This window comes from Panthera pardus, unplaced genomic scaffold (genome assembly GCF_024362965.1).
Source record: "Panthera pardus isolate Hobbes unplaced genomic scaffold, ASM2436296v1 HiC_scaffold_15, whole genome shotgun sequence".
Taxonomy (NCBI): Eukaryota; Metazoa; Chordata; class Mammalia; order Carnivora; family Felidae; genus Panthera; species Panthera pardus.
Window position 1 is genome coordinate 24,516,307 of NW_026526710.1, and position 21,448 is coordinate 24,537,754.

Below are 21,448 nucleotides of genomic sequence, written 5' to 3' on the forward strand. Positions count from 1 at the left end.
ATGCACATCACAGACTGAAGAAGAATAGAGTAGATGTTGGGAAAACAATGTGTGCAGGGCCCCTGGGAAATGATGGGACACAGAGGACTGTGACCAAACAGGCCTTGCTGGCTGCCCCTCCCCCCCCAGGATCTCCCCCACCATGTCCATATCTCGTGCAGTTGTCTGTGGTGCCAGCTGGCTTCCCAGAGCAGGTGCTCGCACTGAATTTTTTAGTCAGTTGAAGAGACATGAAGAGCTTTTCCTGTGTGTGTGGACCTTGACTGCTTTTTAACTCAAAATAATCTTCATCCCAGGGAGCCTGGGTGGCTCAGTCATTGTCTATCTGTTCGGGTCATGGTCTCCCTGTTCGTGGGATCGAGCCCTGCATGGGGCTTTGTGCTGACAGCTCAGAGGCTGGAAGCTGCTTCAGATTCTGTGTTTCCCTCTCTCTCTGCCCCTCCCCCACTCATGCTCTGTTGCTCTCTGTCTCAAAAGTAAATAAACACACGAACATTTTTAAAAAATAATAAATAAAAAAACTTCATGCCCAGTGGCTCATTGAGGGGAGGCCCACCCTTGTGTCCTGCAGTTCCAGTAAGAATTTGCTATGGCCGAGGTCAAAGTTTGCTGTCTGCGCGCTTCTCTTGGATTTTGACGGTTCCCTGTCTCACCCGTGGGTCTTTCTTCCATGTTGAGTTCATTTTTGATTATGGTGTAAGAAAGTGGTGCAGTCGCTCTTCTGCACGTTGCTGTCCAATTTACTCCACACCATTTGTTGAAGACACTGTCTTCTTCCCATTGGATGTTCTTTCCTGCTTTGTCCAGCATGAGCTAGTGTATAGTGTCCTGGACTTGACACTTTCCAGGTTCCTCTGTCTCCCCAGGAGTCATTGTCAACCTGTGCTCACCCAGCATCCATCAGCGTCACAATCGAGGAAACAGAATCCCCATGAGCAGGAAACCCAGTAACAGCGAGTGTCACTGGAGTCCCATCAGCAGGGCAGGACTTGCTTTGAACACCTGCTCTCCTAGGATGAGGCTGATGCTCAGGAATCCGTGGGTGAGTCTCTGTCCCCATGGGCGGTTGAGCCCCAACCATGTCTGGGCTCCAGGTAGCACCTGAAGCTGATCAGCGCATTGATTCTGGGACAGCAGCCTCAGTGTTGCTCCCTTGGAGCTCAAGGCCCACAGGGACCCGAGGCACACTCTGCATCCTCTCAGGGCTGGACTGTCACCCCCAGACACTCCAGTGACGCTTCCAGCCAGGATAGGCCTCTGCTGAAATGTCTGTCTCAAGTCAGGGCTACAGGGCCTGTGACCTCAGAGACACAGTGCCCCTTATCCCCACCTCAGCTGGCGTCAATATGGGATCTTTGAAAGAATTTTCTGGGTCAAATTGGCCTTAGCTAGTGGAATCATTCTTCTAATCAGCGGTGGCTGACTGGGCAATTTTTCTATCCTGAACATGGTGAACACAAGACACAGTGACTATTGCTTTACCCATCCTGAGAGGAGTCTGACCCCTTATCGTTCCATGCAGCAAACTCTGTGTTTGTTCATTCCACCAGCGAGATCAGTGTGAAGTTCAATGGAACAGGCTCCTCATGGTGTTTCCCAGGGCACCATGTTGGGCTTTCCTACTTTACCTGTTAGACCAGCCCTAATATGCAGAATTGTTATTAAAATAATAATAATAACAAAAATGAATCAAGTGATTTAAGCAAGGTATTAGCCCCTATTCAACCAAGAACTAAATGTCACGTATTTTCCATTATGTTTTCATGCATTTGGCAACCACTATTTTAAATCATATTCTGTCTGCAATAAACATGGGCCCGGGGAAACACACTTGCGATTGAACCTGTACCTTCCCATTGAAACTGTCACTGAGTTTAAATCACTCTTTCGGAGCTGAGTTTTTGGAAAAAATGACACACATTCATTTTAAGGCAACAGTTGTCTAATAGGTGATTAACACATAAAGTCTGCAAGGAGATCCCTGTCAGAACACCTGCAGCTGTCACTCCTTCCCTCCTACAACTCCCTGCAGGTTTGCCCTTTGTGCTCTGAGGTCAATGCCACACACAGCCTCACTTGGCAGGGCTCTTGCAGAGTTGGGTCTATGTGCTTGCAGAACAGATAATAGGAGGGAATCCGTGCCCACAGTGTGGGGAGGACTGTTTCTAAGCTGGTGGAAATGGTGACAGATGACTGAGTTTTTTAGGGCTTAACCCTTCTAGGAACAAACGAGGGCTTCTACACAACCCGGAAAGGAGTGCTCCCCAAGTCCTCAGGGCTGTGTGAACACGAGTGGAAGGGGAGTTCCGGAAACCAGGGAGGAATCCCATAAGAGGAACGGCCAGCCTCCTGGACAGAAGGGAACACCTGTCCATGGAGACCTGTCACTGTTCTGAACTTGATCATGATCTCAAAGGAGTGTATCCCAGAGATACCAGCTAAGTCTTGACCCATGAACGAGCAAGGGAGCAGTGGGGAGGCTGGAGCTGTCTCTCTGATGGGCTCTGGTCACCATGTCACACAATGGTGTGTCTGTGACTGGACACTAGGGGTCACTCAGGGCCTGGTTCTGAGGGGTCAGGGTTATTGACTCTTGGGATCTGCCACCTGGCACTGCCTTTGCCTTCTGCTCAGGGCTCCCATCTGGGACCTCCCCACCCCCTGGCCCCACACAGCCCCTGCCCTGCCCACCCCTGACCTCCTCAGGATGAGGGACCAACCGGGGCCTGTGAAGGGTCAGAGAGCTGGGGGTCTCATGCATGGATGGGCCCTCCCTCTCTCAGAGGATGAAGAGGGGAAGGAGGGGTTAGGGAAGATCTGCTCAGCTGTGGGGTCACACAGGGCAGGAAAGGTGATTACTTCCATCATGGCCTGGTTCTCTCTCCTCCTCATCTTACTTGCTCGCTGCACAGGTGACTGGATGCAGAGACAGGGGAAGGGGCCCTGCTTCCTCCTCTTGTCTCTAGACCCCAGCCTCATCCTCTCTGTCTCTTCTTCTTCCAGGGTCCTTGGCCCAGTCTGTGCTGATTCAGCCATCTTCAGTGTCTAGGTCCCTGGGCCACTCACCATTTCCTGCACTGGAAGCCCAGCCAACATTGGGGCCAGTTATTGTGTGTTTTGGTACCAACAGCTCCCAGGAATGACCCCTAAAGCCATTCTCCATGAGCACACTTGGCCTGTGGGGGTTCCAGACCGGTTCTCTGGCTCCGGGTCTGGCAACACAGGCTCCTTGACCATCACTGGGCTCCAGGCAGACGACGAGGCTGATGATCACGGCTCAGTGTGGGACAAGAAACTCATTGCTTATGCAATGCCCAGTCCTTTGGGGAAGTGAGACAAAAATCTGCTGTTTCCCCAGCAACGGGGGTCCTCTTGCAGCCTCCCCTCTTGGCCGAGTCAGCTGCTTCCTTCTTTTGGTGTAAACTGTAGTCTGAGAACAATTTCAAGGAACTTTGGTTACCAAATCATCCATGTTCTGTTAACTTCAGGTCCCCAAGCCTGTCCTCGGCAGGAATACATTGTAGGAGATTCTCCTTCCGAGGAGAAATTCCTGGGTGTCAGGGGCCAGCTGTCCTGGGGACAGAGTCTGTGACAGGTCAGGACAGAGCCAGGAACAAAGAGTCCAGGTGTGTCTGAGTGTTGATACAGTGCTGCCCAGATAATGTGCATCCATAGCACTTCCTGAACACCTAGTGTGTGCCACAAATGACTCTAGGGATGTGGAACCCATGTGGACGTGACAGGAAGGGTCCCCATGTTCAGGGAGTTGACAGTGTCTGGGAGAAGAGAGAGGACACAGAACCTAAACGTGTTGTAAAGGAAGGTTGTGTCCCAGGATCTTGAGGAGGGGTGAGGTCTTTGAGGTTAGAGCTGGAGTACTGTAGAGTTTGATAGGGAACCCCAGACCCGATGCCCAGAAATGACATCCCAGTTGTGCACAGATAAGGAAGGATTAGCAGGGGAGCAAGAAGGTGTGACTTGGCAGGGGCAGTGGACTGAGCCATAGTCAGGTTTGGGGCTCCGGATGAGAGGTGGAGGGTTGGGGAAGGTCAGGGGCCTCAGGACGGGAAGGAATCAGGGGCTGAAGATGGTGAGGGGAAAGAGAGGAAGAACATGAAGACTGCCTCTGTGTGAGCTGCTGTGGAGTTACATCAGCTTTCTCTGAAGTTGTTCAGATTTACTTTGCACGAATCCTGGGAAAAGGGCAGTGTTAGTCCAGCTCAGTTGGTGGGACAAAAGTCAAAATGTTAGGTTTGAGACTAATAGCCAGACTTTGTAAGAAGCTATGGAAATCAGGTTCTAGTCCAGGTTTTAATGAACAGGGTTAGAATCAAGTATTTACCCATGTGTTTATCGAAAACATTTTTTTCCTCTACAACCACCCTTGTTTTTACTCCTTACAGCCAAATGGACATTCATTTGTTTGCAAAATAAGTGTGGTTTCAAAAAGAACTTGGTGTGATTATTATTTACCTAACTACAGCAAAATAACTGTTGACCGTATACACTCTTTAAAACCTGCTTTGCTGGGACTTTTATAAGAAAGCTCTACGGTGAACATTTAGCAGCCCCTGCAGGTCAAAAGTCCAGCCAAACTGGTGCCAAAAACCTGCCATCAGACTTAGCCTGCAACGCCTACAGAAGTGGGTAATTTCTCTGTGCTCAGGGTCCCAGTATATCCCAACTTTCCTGAACCTTCCAGAAAATGTCCTGCTTGACGCACTGGAAGAGTTGTTGGGAACTCTGTAAGCAGGTGGCAGGCTGATACTTCCAAGAAGCTGCATTGTATCCATAAAGTCAATGTTAGGACAAAATTACTTTTCTTCTCCTTCAACACAAAATGTATTCCCCTTCTTCATACTTTTTCCCCCCAAAACCACATGTCTTACTTTCCTGGAACACATAGTCGTTTTCCTTATTATTGTTAGTAGTCTAAATTATATTTGTTAGAATTCCTAACTCTAGATACCTCAGTTTTCTAGTGAAAATTAAATAGGAAGCAACTGTGAACTGTTTGCTATGCCAGTATTCTTTATATTAGCAACTTTATGAGTACATTTCACAATTTCTAGAAACATAATAAAATATTTAAATAAAGAACAACCCAAGTTTACTAATGGGCCCATATTTATCTTTATAGTTTTTCTGTACTAAGACAAAAGTAGATAAAGACATGGTTAGTATGAATGTTTTATTATTTTATCGTATTTACCTTGCAAAACAAATAAAGAACTACAATTGTTAGGAAGCTATACTCTCCGTAGCAATTGGTAGATTACATGCAATCCCTATCAAATGTCCAAATGTCTATTTTGCACTCTAAGAAAAGATGATCTTAAAATTTCTGTGGAATTGCAGGGACTCAGAACATGCAAAAAATCCTGAAGAAGAACACATTTTCAGGACTGACAACTCTAGATTTCAAAACTCACTGGGGCACCTGGGTGGCTCGGTTGGTTGGGCGTCCAACTTCTACTCAGGTCATGTTCTCACAGCTGGTGGTTTGAGCCCCGCATTGGGCTCTGTGCTGAAAGCTCGGAGCCTGGAGCCTGCTTCGGATTCTGTGTCTCCCTCTCTTTCTGCTCCTCCTCAGCTCACACTCTGTGTCCATCTGTCTCTCTCTCAAAAATATATAAACATTAAAAAAAATTTTTTTTAGATTTCAAAAGTCACAAAACTAACTTACGAAGCTACAGTCAAGACCAATGTGGTACCGGCCTATGGACAGACATAGAGATAAATTAAACATATCCCAGAGGCCATAAAGAAATCATTCATCTATGGTCAATTGATTTTCAAAAGGGTTCTCAGAGAATGTAGTCTGAAAAAAAGGTCACTCCAACCAATGGTGCTGGACCAACTAGATATCCACACACAAAAGTATGAAGTTAGACCCTTACCACATACTATAAACAAAAATGGATGTAAAATGGATCAAAGATCTAAATTTTAGAGCTAAAACTATAAAGATTATAGAAGAAAGCAAGAGGGAAATCCCCATGATTTTTGAGCTTGGGAAGAGATTCTTCACGTAGGATATCATAAGAAACACCAAAAAAAAGGGGGGGGGGTGGTGATCATCAATTGGGCTTCTCAAAAGTTACTATTTTTGTACACCCAAAGATACTATCAAGAAAGAAAATGCAACCCTAAGTACAACCCCATCTCCCAGAGGCCACTGAAGGAGATAAGAAATGCCTGGGACAGCCCAGCTCCAGCCATGGGTTCTCAGTAGGACTGTGACCACCATGGTGTAACCTCTTCTCCTGTGTTCTCTCCTTACTGCACAGGTAAGGACGGTCCTCGGTGACCCAAAGCAGCCTCTGAGCCTATGTCCACACCTTTGGATCAGACCTCCAAGCAGCTTCACCTCCATCCCTGCCCCATCACCCATGAGTGTCTGTGTTTGCAAGTTCTTTCTGCTAGCCCGTGCTGGCTCAGACACCCTCCTTGTCCACATCTCTGAAGAATCTAATAGACTCATTTTCACCCTGAGATGTGACATCATTGTTGTTTTAAGAAATATGCATAATGGTGCCAGTAGAAGCCATGGAACCCTCGGCGGTATCTCCTGCGATTCAAGGCAGGGTCAAATACCACACCAGAGATCCCAGTGCCCTGTCGTTTTCTGGATCCAAAGATGTTTTGACCAATCCATATGTTCTGACATCTCTGGGATCCAGTGTGCAAGGAAGTGACTCTTAGTGTCATATATGCCAAGATAGTACCAATGCTTACACAGTACTTTAGATCCATAGGGAAGTGAGAGAAAATCTCCCTCCACTCTCCAGACCTGGTGGCATCCCCTGTCAAGAGGTTCCAGGAGTGACTTTTGTTGTCAGATCTTCCAAAATATTATTTGTTGTCTGGGAATAAGATGATCTGAGAGTGCCATATCCCTTCCTTCAGTTATGTCTTCAGATTGATTTTTGTCTGTCCTGTGTTCATATTTTCAAAGGCAAAACTAGCTTGTTCAGAGTTACAAATGACTCAGTGGAGGAGAGCCTGGCTGTCTCAGTGGTTAGAGCATGCAACTCTTGACCTTGGGTTCGTGAGTTCAAGCCCCACTTTAGGTACAGACGTTACTTAAAAATAAGCTGTTGAGGGTCAACTGGGTGGCTCAGTTGGTTGAGTGTCCAACTCTTTGATTTCAGCTCAGGTCATGATCCCAGGGTGTTGGGATCGAGTCCTGTGTCAGACTCCGCACTCACTTTCTCCCTTTTTGCTGACATAGAGCTCTTGCTGAGCTCCTGAATTCCCTGGTGCTGGGCAGTGCCTCCCCAATGGGTAGATCTGAACAGATCCCTTAACAAGGAAGATAGACAAAATGACTATTACACATGCAAAGTGATTTCCAACTTCATATGTCATTGTGGTACTACAAATTGAACAATGATGTACCAGAGGCCTCCCATGACTATGGCTAAAGTTCAATACAGTGACAGCACCAATACTACCGAGGATGTGGGGCAGCAGGAACGCTCATTCACTGCTGGTGGGAGTGCGAAAAGCCCCATCACTTGGGAAGATTCCTTGGCAGTGTTTTCTACGGCAAACAAAGCCTTAACGATATAATGCAAAAAGAAGAGTCCTACAGCTGACTCTAAATGAGGTTCTTGTGTGCAAACGAGAATATGCACCTAAATGTTTGTTGCTGTCTTATTTATGATTGCCAAGACTCGAAAGTGATCAACGCACCCTTAGAATGGGTAAACAGTATCTGTATGTCCACACATGGAATAGGACCAGGAGAAAGACATGAGTTATCAGGCCACAAAACACATGGGTGAAACTTCCATGCATATGTGTTAGTATCAGAATCCACTGTGAAGAGTCTGCAACAGTGAGCAGGGGGGATGAGGGGCAGGGACCCAGGCCCCAGCTCCAGGCCCTGGGTCACTGTGCATCCCGTGTCCACCAGACGGCACTGGTGCTCCCCCAATCCCTCAGCTGGCAGGTTCCCTCTCCTTGTGTCTAGCAGGTGCTCTTGACGATTTGCACAGACAGGATTGCAAGTCTCCCAGAACACGGAGGTGAGGTCGCAAGATGGCCTTGCAGTGGTCCCTGCTGCATGCCCAGCCCTGCTCTGTCCCCACACCTGCAGCACCCTCATCAGGGTTTGCTGTGTCTTGTCTCCCCTGCTCTGGAGGGACCCGGCATGCCCTCATTACATGTCCTCCTGTGTGAGTGTGTGTCCCTTAGGTGAGCTCCTGTCCACATCCAGCACCCAGAGCCAGCATGCATCGTCTGATCTGTACCATTGGGACAGATGGTTTCTATTCCCTCTTCCGTGTGTCTTGTCCTCAGCTCCATAGTGGTTCACAGGTTGTACTGAGTTAGGACTGCATGTGTCCCTCTCATCAGACCCCATCCATGGACGATACCTGATGTACAGCAAGACCTTTCTCTTTCCCTGGAGGGTCACTCTCAGGTGGTGGAAACACAGGCACCAGGGAAGCCTGCACTGGGAAAGGAGAGGTTCACCCAGACACCAGCAGGGGGCACGGTGACAAGGTCTGGGGCTTTCTACAGGATGGGGGCTCCCTGCTGAGTAGCCCTCCAGGACAGAAAGCCCCAGGACTGGACCCCTTGTTTCCAGTGGGGACAGGGCAGGTGTGTCTTCGCTGTTCCTGGAGGAGTCCCTGAACCTGGGCCTGTATGTGGTCCCAGCAGCTGCTTCTTCCAGGCTCACCCAGGGGGAAACTAGTGCATCACACAGTCTTCCTGTTAGCGGGCTGCAGGCCTCTAAGTGCACAGGAGCGAGCAGCAGGGGTGGGTCCCATTTGCATGAGCAGCCCCTCCTTTTGAGCTCTGTGGACTGGGGATAAGAGAGGCCCAGGGCAGCCCAGCCCCGGCTCTGTGGTCTAGGAAGGGCGTGTGTCACCATGGCCTGGATCCCCGTCCTCCTCGTGCTCCTCTGCCACTGCACAGGTAGGGACAGGACCCAGTGTCCCAGGGTGGGCCTGCAGCCAGAGTGAAACCCCTGTGGCTCAGCTCCCTAATCCCATGTGCGCTGTTCCTTCTCTTCCCTCTGCTGTGTCTGTGTTTGCAGGTTCCCTGTCCCAGCCTGTCGTGACTCAGCCAGCCTCCCTCTCTGCATCTCTGGGAACAACAGCCAGACTCACCTGCACTCTGAGCAGGGACATCAATGTTGGAAGCTATAACATATACTGGTTCCAGCAGATGGCAGGGAGCCCTCCCCGGTATCTCCTGTACTACTACTCAGACTCCAGTACACAGTTGGGACCTGGGGTCCCCAGCCGCTTCTCCGGATCCAAAGATGCCTCGGCCAATGCAGGGCTTCTGCTCATCTCTGGGCTGCAGCCTGAGGACGAGGCTGACTATTACTGTGCAATCTGGCCCAGTAGTGCTAGTCACAGTGATACAGACACATGGGGAAGTGGGACAAATACCCAGTCTGCTTAGGCCACTGTAGTCTGAGTCTCTCAAGTCTAATGTAAATTGAATGCACAGTTACTATACTTGGGTGTAGCTACTGGATCTGACTGCCCTTCTTCCCAGTTTCCTATCAAACCTGTGTGAACTCTCTGGAAAATAGGAAAACAAAGAAAGACAAAGAATAACAATAATAAAGCAAACCAAAGACAACAAAAAAGTGATAATGATGCAGAAATTTCGCCTTGTGATTCACATGTAAAAATTAGAGCCTGTGGATTTCGCTTTTTTTTTCTTCACAAGGGTACATCAACTTGCCTTAGATTTCTGGTCAGAGTCTACAGACCATCCCCCAGGCAGACAGTCCTCCACTGCATGGCCTATGTTCCTCTAGGAGTCAGAGCAGAGGCCCTCCCTTCCCTCCCGGCTCCTGTCCTCAGGCTGACTGAGTAGCTCTGTGTCCCAGCGTGGAGACACTACGGAATCACAGACACAGAGCTGGCCTGGCCCACTGGCTGGGTACCTGCCCCTCATTTGTGATGTCGGGAGAGGGTGACTGCCCCTGGGAGAACCTGTGTGTGCAAGTCAGCAAATTTCTCCGTGGGGCTTGTGAGGGAAAGGGGGGAGTGCCACCATTGCAGCAAAATTCTCAGTCGGCTTGGGAGATTTCACAGTCGTGAGGTTCCTACAGCTGACACCATCAGGGCCCACGGGCAGCCTTGTGGCTGGTTTCTGGAGCCCAGAAGAACGGACTGTGTCCTCCTCTCCTCTCCTGCCACATCGGGGTTGTCCATGATCCATGCAGTAGAGGGGCTGCGGGGCACCATGTTGCATAAAGGAAGTCGATCCACTGAGCCTTTCCAGGAGAAAGTCTTGTCATTTGTGACAACATGGATGAACCTGTGGGACATGACCCTGAGAGAAATAAGGCCTACACAGAAAGGCAAATGCTTTTTTATCTCATTTATGTGTGGAACCTACAGGAAAAAGATAATAAAATCCCTGTCAATTTTTAGTGATGAGGATGAGTTAGAATAGGGTAACACATATAAAGATGGGAAAGAGATTGGTGTGAGTGCAACTTCCTTAACATAAGTTGGATTTTTATCTAGTAATTTTTAATTATGAAAATACACACAACAGGAAATTTACTCTTTTCATCACTTTCTTGTGCAATTCAGAGGTATGAAATATATTCGCCATGTTGGGTGACCATCACGACTCTCCATTTCTCAAAGCTTTTTATCATCCCAAACAGTAACTGTGCACCCAGGAAGGGAATGGGTCAGCTGGGTGTACAGAGAAGCCAGAGCCCCAGGAGCCCATGCCAATGCAGGAAGCAGCAGAGGGCACAGAGCAGCTCCCATGGGGCTCTTTGCGGATGTGGCCTGACCCAGGTGGGATCGTTCGTTAGGCTGTGCTTCTTACCCCAGAATGACCACGTGGGTGCACGCTGCAGCCCATGGCACGGGGATCCGTGCCCACTGAAGGGGGTCCAGAAACTCCACTTTTATTTCCCAAAGTGTGTCAGGGAACATCCGTGAGACCTGAGTTACTCCTATGAGGCATCTGCTATATGATTCATGCTTATTCTTGTCTGAATTCCCTGCAAAATCCATGTGTGCTCTCCTCCAGAGACTGAGGAAAGGCCTCATTTTCAGTCTACATTCTCTGTGCTTGTCAAGGGGAACTTGCACTTATTTCTGGTCTTTTTATTTATATTATTTGGGTACTTTCAGCTTTATTTATTTATTTTAAGAGAGAGAGAGGGAGGAAGGAGCAGAGAGAGAGGGAGAGAGAATCCCAAGCAGGCTCAGAAATCGGCTCAGAGCTCAATTATAGAAGTTGAGGTCATGACCTGAAATGAAATCAAGAGTCTGACACCCAACCGACTGAGCCACCCTATTTCTGGCCTTTTGAATCTGGAGCATTGATATATGTGTCTCTTTTGGGGCTGATACCATACCAATTATAGGTAATGTAGAAAATTCAAAGTTTGATAGATGATAGAGAGATAGAATATACTCACGTGATCTATAGCCATGCACCATCATTGATCTACCTCATCGAGGTCAGTGCAGAGGGTAATGGGGACTGGCCCGCCAGAATGGGAAGTGAGATGAGAAGACTGGGCTGTCCCCTCAGGGCTCCCGAAAAAGGCTGTTGAGGGGCGTGCATGCTCTCCAATCTTGACTCACTGGGCGGAAACATCATCCCCGAGCTGTCGATGACTCTTGGCCCCAACAACACAAGTCTCTAAGTAGTGGGAGGAGCCCAGGGTGATTCATGCTGAGGAGGCCCTGTGTCTGCAGCAAGGACTGAGGTGTGGTGGCACCTGCAGCACAGGAAGAAGCCCTGAGGGAGGAGAAGATCTGGCCCTGTGTGGGGGTGGACAGTATGCCAGGCAGACTGAAGTCCTTACTGCCCTGGTCACTCTCTCACAGCTCCAGGATGTCCCTTCCAGTCATGGGTGCAGCTGGACACTGAGACAGCAGGGGGCGCTGTGGGCCTGTTCCTGAGGGGTGTGTGTGGGGGCAGGGGTCCCAGCTGAGCACCCAGGCCTGGAGCCCTGCCTTGTGCCCTCTACCAAATTGCGCCTAGAGGAGTTTCCTTAGGCCCACCCACCCCACACTCAGCTGTCACCACATTCAGTCCCAGGGGAGGGAGAGATTTGCATGAAGGCTTCCTCTCTCTCTTCCAGGAAGGGAGAGGATAAGAGAGGCTTTGTGCAGGTCTCTCCCTTGAGGGCTCAGGACCACAGCCTGGGGTATCTCCACCCTGGCCTGGACCCCTCCCCTCCTCACCTTCCTTGCTCTCTGCTCAGGTTACTGGCTGTGGAAAGCGGAAGAATTGCTTTCGGGGGACCCCTAAGTTGCTTGTTTCCCCCATTTTGGGAACACACTGTGAGTAATAACCTGACACTGACCTGTGTCTCCACTGCTGTGTTGCTGGGTCCTGGACACTGTCTGTGTTGACACAGGAAGCCTCTTCATCAGGGTCTGTGGGCTAGAAGGTCACCCTCACCTGTACTGGAATCAGCAACAATGTTGGGTCGTATTATGTGGGCTGGTACCCACAGATTCCCCACCGTGTCCCCAAAACTCAGATGCTCAGAAGTACCGGGCCCTCCGGGATCCCAGCTGGGTTCTCGAGAACAGGGCCTCTCTGATCATCTCGGGCCTGCGGCCTGAGGACCAGGCTGCTCATTACTGACACAGTGCTCTAAGCCTGTGGGCAAATGATACAGCAACGTGCCCCAGTTTCCCATGGTCACTGCCAGTGACAAATAAACGGGGAGACCGAGGACACCCCGGAGGGTCTGGGGGTCTGACTCTCTGAGCACAGAACAACTATGAAGAGTCAGTGACAGTAGCTTCACCTCATGTTGTTTTCTTCTAAAAATAAGACAAATCTCTTAAGATAATTTACAGGCATAAAGTGCAGTCATTTAAATGGTATGATTCAGTGGTCTGTAGTATGTTTCCTGAGTTTGGCGAACATCATCAGGATCAAACTGACGACATTTCCATCACCTGCAGAAAAAATCCCTGACCCCCCAGCAATGAGTCCATGGCCCCCCTGCATCAGCCCTTTGGAGCCAAAAATTCCTTTCTGTCTGCAGTGATTTTCCTGTTGTGCACATTTCACAGGTGCCGAATCACAGACCACCTGCCCCCGGAAGCGCACCTTTCAGTGGCATCAGCGTGTGCATTGTCCTAGGAACATCACAGGCACCATATTTAAATACAGGGAATGTTTCATCGTTTCCTCTAGAGACGGGTTCATCTTGTGCAGGGGACACGCGGATCTATCTAGATGGCTGCAATTTTAATAGAGACTGTCGAAATAACATAATTATTTTCCATGATGGTGTGTAATCACAGATTCTTTTTTAAAAGTTTATTTTCCGATGGCTATTGTCCCCCATTGTCATTTTTTATTTTCTACATTTCTGCATACTGCAGTTTTGTTCAATAATTTAGCCGGTGTTGTTTATTATTATGAAAAATAATATTATGTGTTACAGTCCATATTTCAAGTTTTTGTCTCATACCTTTTTCCTTTCCTTGTGGTGGGGAGGTGGGCTCTGTGGCCTTTCTCTTTTTCCCATTCCCTCATGCCCGGCAGACTCTACATGTCACCTCCGCCCTCTTTTTCCTTCGTGAGATGTTTCCAGAGCATCCCTCCTGACTTAACTTTCGCACCCATCTGCCCACAGCACTGTATCTGAGACCTCCCGTTTCACTATTGCTCGCCCTGGATGCCCGTCCTGGGGTCAGGGCTTGGGTCTCTCCACTTGCTGTCCTGTGTCTTCACTCTCAGGGGCTTTTTCCAGTGATGGTGGTTCAGATCCACGGCTAGCTTTCCCCTTTTGTCACCCGCAGCCTTTTCGGGAACTGACTTCTCTTTCCACTGACGCTCATGATTTGTGGTGTGAGCCTGGGCACGAAGCCACCAGGGATTCTTAACAACAGATACCTTTAAAATTATTTCATTTTTTTCTAACTTACTTTGATATAAAGGGTGAAAATGAGCAGACAAAGATAATTTTAAGAAAACTGCTACTTAATATTTCTCTGAAATTTCTTATTAATAGACTTAAATGTCACTAAAACCACAGGTAGAGAGTAGAGAGAAGAAGACAGGTTTCCAAGTTAAGGGATGAAATATATTACTTAGAAGTGTTGGAGCTACTTTGAGTTCACTCCTTGGTGAGGTACAGGCAGAGGCTTCAGCAGATGCTGTCACCCAAAGGAAACTTTATTTGCCACAGATAAGGGGATCAGGGACAAGAATTATCAAAGCTGTGACTCCCTGAGTGGAGGCGAGTGGGTTCCTTTTCTTCAGGGTTAGGATGGATACCCAGAAAAGGGAGTTTTGTCATCTTATGCAAGAGTGGGCCTGAGGTTGTGCAGGAATATGGAGAACAGGAGCTCGTGTCCCCATCATGTGGTAGGTCAATGAAGCTTGTCCTCCTCCTAGGGCAGAGACTTAACATTATAAAGAGGCAGAGGTCCCTGGAGGACACTCCCTGGTCCATCTGCACTGGTGGAGCTGTTGCAGGAGATAAAACTGGTCTAGGCTCCCAGGCTCTGTCTGCTGTTTGCCTCTGAAATAGATGAACATTCCTGTGAAAAGAAGGGGTGTCAGTGGGGGTCCTGCTGGTGACTGTTTTACCCTCATTAACCTGTGAGGCAAGGTTTCAATCCTGCAAAAACAACTCAAGCATGTGTTTTAGGTCAAAGTTTACTTTTGTTCCTGCACTGGGACTTTTCCTCTGGTCATTGTCTCTGAAGCACTCAGGGTATTTCCTGGCCTAGTGGAGACTGGTAGGTTGGCATCCCCTTCGGTCCCCTCAAACCCTGAACTGCTGACCTTGTTGCATTTCTTTTTTCTTTTCCTCCCAGGAAAGTGCTCAGTATGGGTGCTGGGCAAGTAGAACCTGCAGGGCACAGACCACAGAAAATAGCTGGGGGCCTCAAATGAGTGCTCTTGGGGCAGGAAAGCTGTCTCCTCTTTATATACAGAGATTTTTTCCCACCTGGGGACCCCTTCAGTTCTGCTTTCAGATGGCTCAGGGTATTTAGTTTAAAAACACTGTGCTAACAAGCAGCCTTGGGCGGTTTAGTCATTTAAATGTCTGACCTCAGCTCAAGTCATGATCTCCTAGTTTGTGATTTCAATTCCCAAGTCCACCTGTCTGCTGTCAGCAAGGAGCCTGCTTTGGATCCTTCATCCCATCTCTCTCTGCCTCAACCCTGCCCTGTCGTGCTCTCTCTCTCAAAAATAAATAAACATTAAAAAAATATGGCCCTAATAAGATAATTCAGTAAACTCATGAGAATGTATAAAATAAAGTTTGTATTAATTATTTCAATAATAATTTCAGTAATAACGAGACCTTGTTACATTCTAAAAATAACGAAAAGGATTCTTATCATATTGCGAACAATGTCAAGATGCTAATATTATTGAACAGAGAGCTGGTTCCGAATTCAGGCTCTGCTGTTTGCCACTAGAAATTCAGTCAATACTTGAGAGACAAGGGATGATGGGAAAGGAATGGGTGCTTCCTCAGGAAGCCAGCAACCTGGGGAGATGTGGACAAATGTCTCAAAGATCATGTTCTCTGTCTAGGAGAAGTCCTATACTTTCGTACGGGAAGGTGCAGGGAATCGTGGCGGCTCTCCATGGGGGAGAAGCAAGTGTTCACATAGAACGTGGCTAGTTCTATGTGGACATGAGCCTGGCAGTGCCAGATCTGTTGGCATCATTGGCAGCTGCTCCAAATGCGGTCAGGCCTTCGCCTCTGGGAAAGGTCAGTCCTTCACTCCTTCCTCAGGGAGAGTGGCCTGCAAATCGCAAGAAAGTAGGGTAGTTCTGTTGCAGATCAAGGGTCTTAGGTCAGCGCACAAAGAGTGTCTGTCCTTGAAACAACTTCCCCCGAGAGACCAGAGGGAGAGCTGTTACATTGAGATGTGTGAAATCTATATATGAAGGGAACTGTAAACTGTCCCGAAGAATGTGAAAGCATATTTGAAGTAGTGAACTGTCGAAGACTCTAAGTCTAGCGTTCTCTCTTGTCTAGCAAGAGAGGGGGACACTGGATGAAAAGCGAGAGATGGCTAATGAGCAGGAAAAGACAAGAGCCCCAAATAAGGGTCCTTGCTCTGTATTTATTAAGATCAGAAGGCTTACAGATTTGATGGGTGTGCACAAAGAGACAAGGAAATTGTGAGCATTGACTTGCGGATGTGAACAAAAAGGGTTTTTGAAGATATACAGTGTTTGGGGTTTGGGCCAATAGACAACAAAATCCTGGCACGGGGCAGATGGGCAGATGGTTGTTACCATGGTTGTTAATGGCACCCTGTCTGTTTATCTGAGCCTGCCTAAGGGCTAAGGCAGACAGGGGGAACAACCTCAGGGTTAACAAGGCACCTTTTCTTTAGTTAACCATCTCTGCTCTGGGCTGCTTTGCCTGCAGTGCAGCGGTCTGTAGCTCAATTTACCTCTTTACCTAACTTGGTCCTTTCCTCCAGTGAAAGCAGCTTTTCTGCTATAGTACTAAGTTGGAGAGTGCTTGCCCTGAATGCTTAATCTTGCTTACCTCATATACCTTTGTATGGGGAGCCTTTGTGCCTGTTCTTATTTTAGGCCTTTTCCCTTCCCTCTCTATTGTGGGGGCTCTGCACCCCTTTCTATCTGGGTGCCTGTACATCCGCCTAGTCTTGGGGTGCCAGTCTGGTTTGCCCAAATTCAGTTGTGAGCATCCTATGGCTTTATATTTCTTTATGTCGTATTAGCCCCTTGGTGTAGGCCCGGGGGACTCCTAAGCTCATCCCCCACAGTGAACATCTTCTTTTGTCGTCAAAAAGAAAACAAAACATAAGCCTGTTAACAATTAGTGGGTGACGCCATGAAACTTACATTCTAGCTTCTATTTTCCAGTGTGGAGTCTGGGTGGAAAATACTTTCTCAATTCAAGGAGATTGAAGAAGTCTGACTGTGCACTGTAGATAGGGACAGCCCTAACAATGGACTACAGCGAGGAATGTGAGAAATGAAGGATCACAGGGTGTCTGACTTGGGAGGCCCTAAAGAGAGTCTCATACATTCTCAGTGGGAACAGTCATCACGGCCATGTGCCCCTGCAGCCAGTCAGCTGGGGGACTCAGCTGGAGAGGGAGCAGTATGTGGATTTGAGGGGGTGGGTGGTCAGTGAGGCGGGTGGGACTAAACCTCGAGGGGTATGTGGGATGGATTGTGATCATGCTAATGATCACCCAGGATTTTAAGAAAGTGAGGAGGGATAGGGAGTCTAAGGAAGTGAAGAAACCAGCAGGAAAAGGGAGAGAGAAAATGCCATTTCTTCCATGTCTTAAGTATCCTCTCGCCCACCCTCATATTGGACAAGAGGGAGTGGTATCTGTCTCACCAGGCCTCCTGCCTTGTCTCCTTGACACCAGAGTAGAAGTAGAAAGAAATCAGTTGTGATAATAGCCAAAGTATTAAATGACAGCTGAGGGGCCCCTGGGTGGCTCCATCAGTTAAATATCTGACTTCGGTTCAGGTCATGATCTCATGGCTACTGAGTTCAAGTGCCATGTCGGGCTCTCTGGTGACAACTCAGAGCCTCCAGCCTGCGTCCCATTCTGTCTCCCTCTCTCTCTGCCCTTCCCCCACTTGTGTTCCGTCTCTCTGTCTCTCAAATATGTATAAACTTTTAAAAAATTAAAAAAGAAAGACCGATGAAAGAGTCTCCCTCACTCTCTCAGGTAGGATGATTCTCTTCTACTTCCTGCACAGCTCAAGACCTATTTGTGCTCATGGAAAAGAATGAATGAGTATATGAATGAGAGTGATAAAAGTTTTCAGAGAACACAATATAGAAGAGTACATCTTCAGTTTGGTAAAGAAAACTATGAAACACCTTCCTTTCGGTGAACACACACAGAGATGAAGCACTGAAAGCTTTCCCACCTCGGGTAGGGAGCAAGGCCACCATGTCCTATCTCAACACTGCTGTTCCACATAGGACTGGATGTGTCTGTCAGAACCATAAGGCAAGACAAACAATGAGAGGCATTCAGATGAAGAAGAACAAGAGACAATTGTCCCATTTCAGGTGAGAGAATGACCTACAGGAAAACTACAAAGGAACCTACAATTAGGTATGCAAATATATAAATTCAAAGAGTCATAAATAATTTTGGAAACATTTTAGAATAAAGATCAATATAGAAAGATCATATAGATGTATCCATACTAGCAATAAACAGGTGAAAATAATTAAAAAAAAACTTAAAACCACTCGATGAACTATTTAGGGGCATATTTCACAAAACAAGTACAGGCCACAGGTGCTGAAATCTGGACAATGCTGGTAAATGTAATCAAAGTGGATCTAAAACAAGGAAAGATAAGTTCCGTTCATGGATTAGAAGACTCATTATAGTAAATATGCCAGTTCTTCCCAAATTGGATAAAAGTGTGCTTGAGTTCTTATCCTAGCAAGTCAGGGTGGTATGGATAGAGGATAGACACATTGGCCAAGATAACAGAACATAAAACCCAGAAACGGACCCACAGAATGAAGGATAAACAATTTTTTTCTTTTACAAAGTTGGAGAAGCCTTTCAGAGGAGAAAGGATGGACTTTTGGACAAATGGCCACAAAACAGTTGGATATCCTGAGCGAGAAATGAATCATACTTAAAACTCACTTTATATGTATTAAAAATTACTAAAAGGATTATAGAAAAAAACTATAAACCTAAAGCTGTAAAATAAAAGGAGAAAATATTCAGGATCTAGGGTTTCTATAAAAAAGTTTAGGCAAGACACTGTCAGGATAACCCATGAAAAAACAATAAAAGAAAAACAAAAAATGACACTTGTTAAATACAACTTCATCAAATATAAATGCATTGTATTTCCTTTTCTTCTTAAGGTAGTAAGCCAAGGAAATTACCTAAAAATATAGAAGATTAACATAATACTCAATTTATTGGAAAGTAGTTGGAATCCATTGCTGTAAAGCACAGGAGTTTTCAAATATTCACGAGATAGACATATTCTCAATTGTAGGCCAGAGGAGGGACATGAGGTCTGGAATATCTTCTGCAATGAACTGGCAATTTACCATTTAATTGAGGTAAATGCCTCCACATCCTATGGACTAGGGCTTCTTTGGAGACTGAAAAATGCTACATTGATCACGGGCAACACTAGAGGATCTTTATCCAAGATTCAGCTCAATGATGTGTGAATAAACAGAAGTGAGGAAACCCGCTGGGCTCTCAGGGCTGTGAAAACACAGTGGGGTGTGTGCCCTTCAGCCAGGAGGGGGCGCTGTGGGACTGCCATGGTGTCCCTACACAGGGGCTCAGTGAGGACCATACACAAAAAGGAACCTGGGACTGGGGACTGGGCCTGTACTTCCTGAGGGAGACTCAGCAGCTGTGACCCTTCTGGTGTGGCAGAGTCCCCACTTAAGCAAGGACATGCGTGTTGTCTCAACAGGTGCTTCCTTGCAGGGGTCTCCCCAGTGGTGAAGCCAACCTCCATCGTCCCCAGTATGTGATGTGAGGTGGCAAGAGTGACAGCTGACAAAGATATTCAGTGTGGAACCCTGTAGGAATGCACACGAGGGAGGTGGGCTTCTACCCACAACCTGGAGAAACGGTGTCCCTGTGTCCTCAGTGCTGAGGGAGCTTCTGGGAAAGGAAAACTCTCAGACCAGAGAGGAAGCAAGGAAGGGGGAAGAAGTCGGCCTCCTGCACAGAACTGGCCATGTGTCAATGTGGACCCATCGCTCTGTGGCCCTGATCCTCATCTGTGTGGTTGTACAAGAGTCACCACGTCAGTGCTGCCCCATCAATAATAGCCAAGTGCGCTGTGGCAGGCTCACTATGCAGAGCCAGAGGAGAGCACAGTGTGTCCTCAGGGGATCGGAGGCCACACAGGGGACACCTGGCCTGTCCCGAAGGAAGGGGATGGTGGACAGAGCAGTGGGAAGGCAGGAACTCTGATGAGATCTGCTCACCATGTCACATATGCTGTGTGTGACCACCAGGGGGTTGTCGTCACCTGCTTCTGAGGGTTGGCCATGATTAGAGCCGGGACCTGCACCTGGACAATGCCTGTGCCCTCTGCTCAGGACTCCAAACTGTGACCTCCCCTCTCCTGGCATGGCCCCAGAGACCACCTCCCCGTCCAACCCACCTGACATCCTCAGGCAGAGGGACTTGACCCAGGGTCAGTGAAGTGTCAGAGAGCTGCTGGTCTGATTTGCATGGATGGGCCCTCCCTCTCTCAGAGGATGAAAAGGGGAAGGAAGGGATTAGAGGAGATCTGCTCAGCTGTGGATCCACAGAAGGCAGGGTCGGTGATGACCTCCACCATGGCCTGGTTCCCTCTTCTCCTCACCCTTCTCATCCACTGCACAGGTGACTAGATGAGGGAACAGAGGAAGTTGTCAAGGGAGGACACGTGGACCTTGGATTCTCCTCTGGTTTCTAGAACCCAGCATTATGCTCTCTTTGTCTCTCCCCTTCCAGGTTCCTGGGCTCAGTCTGTGCTGACTCAGCCGCCCTCAGTGTCTGGGGCCCTGGGCCAGACGGTCACCATCTCCTGCGCTGCAAGTGCCAACAACATTGGTATTGTTGGTGTGAACTGGTACCAGCAGATTCCAGGAAAGGCCCCCAAACTCCTCATCTATGCTAATAACAGACGACCCTCAAGTGTTCCTGACAGATTTTCTGGCTCCAAGTCTGGCAACACAGGCTCCTTGACCATCACTGGGCTCCAGGCTGAGGACGAGGCTGATTATTACTGCCAGCCTCTTGACATTACTCAAGGTGCTGACACAGTGCTCCAGGCCTGTGGGGAAGTGAGACAAAAATCTGCTGTTCCCACAGCAATGGGACTTCCTGTGCAGCCCTGACCTTTTGGCCAAGTCAAGTGCTTCTTTGTTTGTTTCGTACAAACTAGGGTCTGAGACACTCCACAAACCATATGTCTACAAAGTCTTTCCACATTCTTTGCAATTCCTCCCTGAAGCCTGTCTTTCGGATCAATATACTGTGTGATTTTCTCAAACTGAGCACAAATTCCTGGGTGCCAGGGGCAGGCTGCCCTGAGGACAGGGTCCATGACAGGTCACAGCAGAAACAGGAACACAAATCCAGCTCTGTCTGAGTCAGGACACATCGGGAATGTCCGCTATGTGTCCTGGTAACAAAAGCTCCCACTAATTGCCCCTAAATCCTCATCTATTATGATAGTTGGATGCATTGTGGATCCTGATTCCCTCCTTAGCTCCATGTCTAGCTCCATGCTGCTCCATGTCGCAGCAGGTGCTACCTCCCAGGGCTCCCCGGGCAGGAGTTCCACCCCCATCCTCCCCAGTGTGTGGTGTGAGCTGAGCTTCAGCACCAGGGCTCAGGGTGGGGCTGGGCAGTCACTGGATGGACCTCATTTGCATGCACAGCCCCTCCTGCGGCAGAGGGTGGAGGAGAAAGGAGGCCTGGGGCGGCCCAGCCCAGTG

The 21,448-nt window shown here is 48.2% G+C and overlaps 2 gene segments (V, D, J or C); both read left to right on the top strand.

Annotated features, from left to right (window-relative positions):
• Positions 1–8,800: 8,800 nt before the first annotated feature.
• Positions 8,801–9,556, top strand: LOC128777051 (immunoglobulin lambda variable 5-37-like). The segment is given in 2 exon segments: positions 8,801–8,931; positions 9,053–9,556. Coding segments are annotated over 2 exon segments (420 nt in total).
• Positions 9,557–20,229: 10,673 nt separating this feature from the next.
• On the top strand, positions 20,230–20,860 carry LOC128777050 (immunoglobulin lambda variable 1-40-like). The segment is given in 2 exon segments: positions 20,230–20,348; positions 20,460–20,860. Coding segments are annotated over 2 exon segments (444 nt in total).
• Positions 20,861–21,448: the final 588 nt, after the last annotated feature.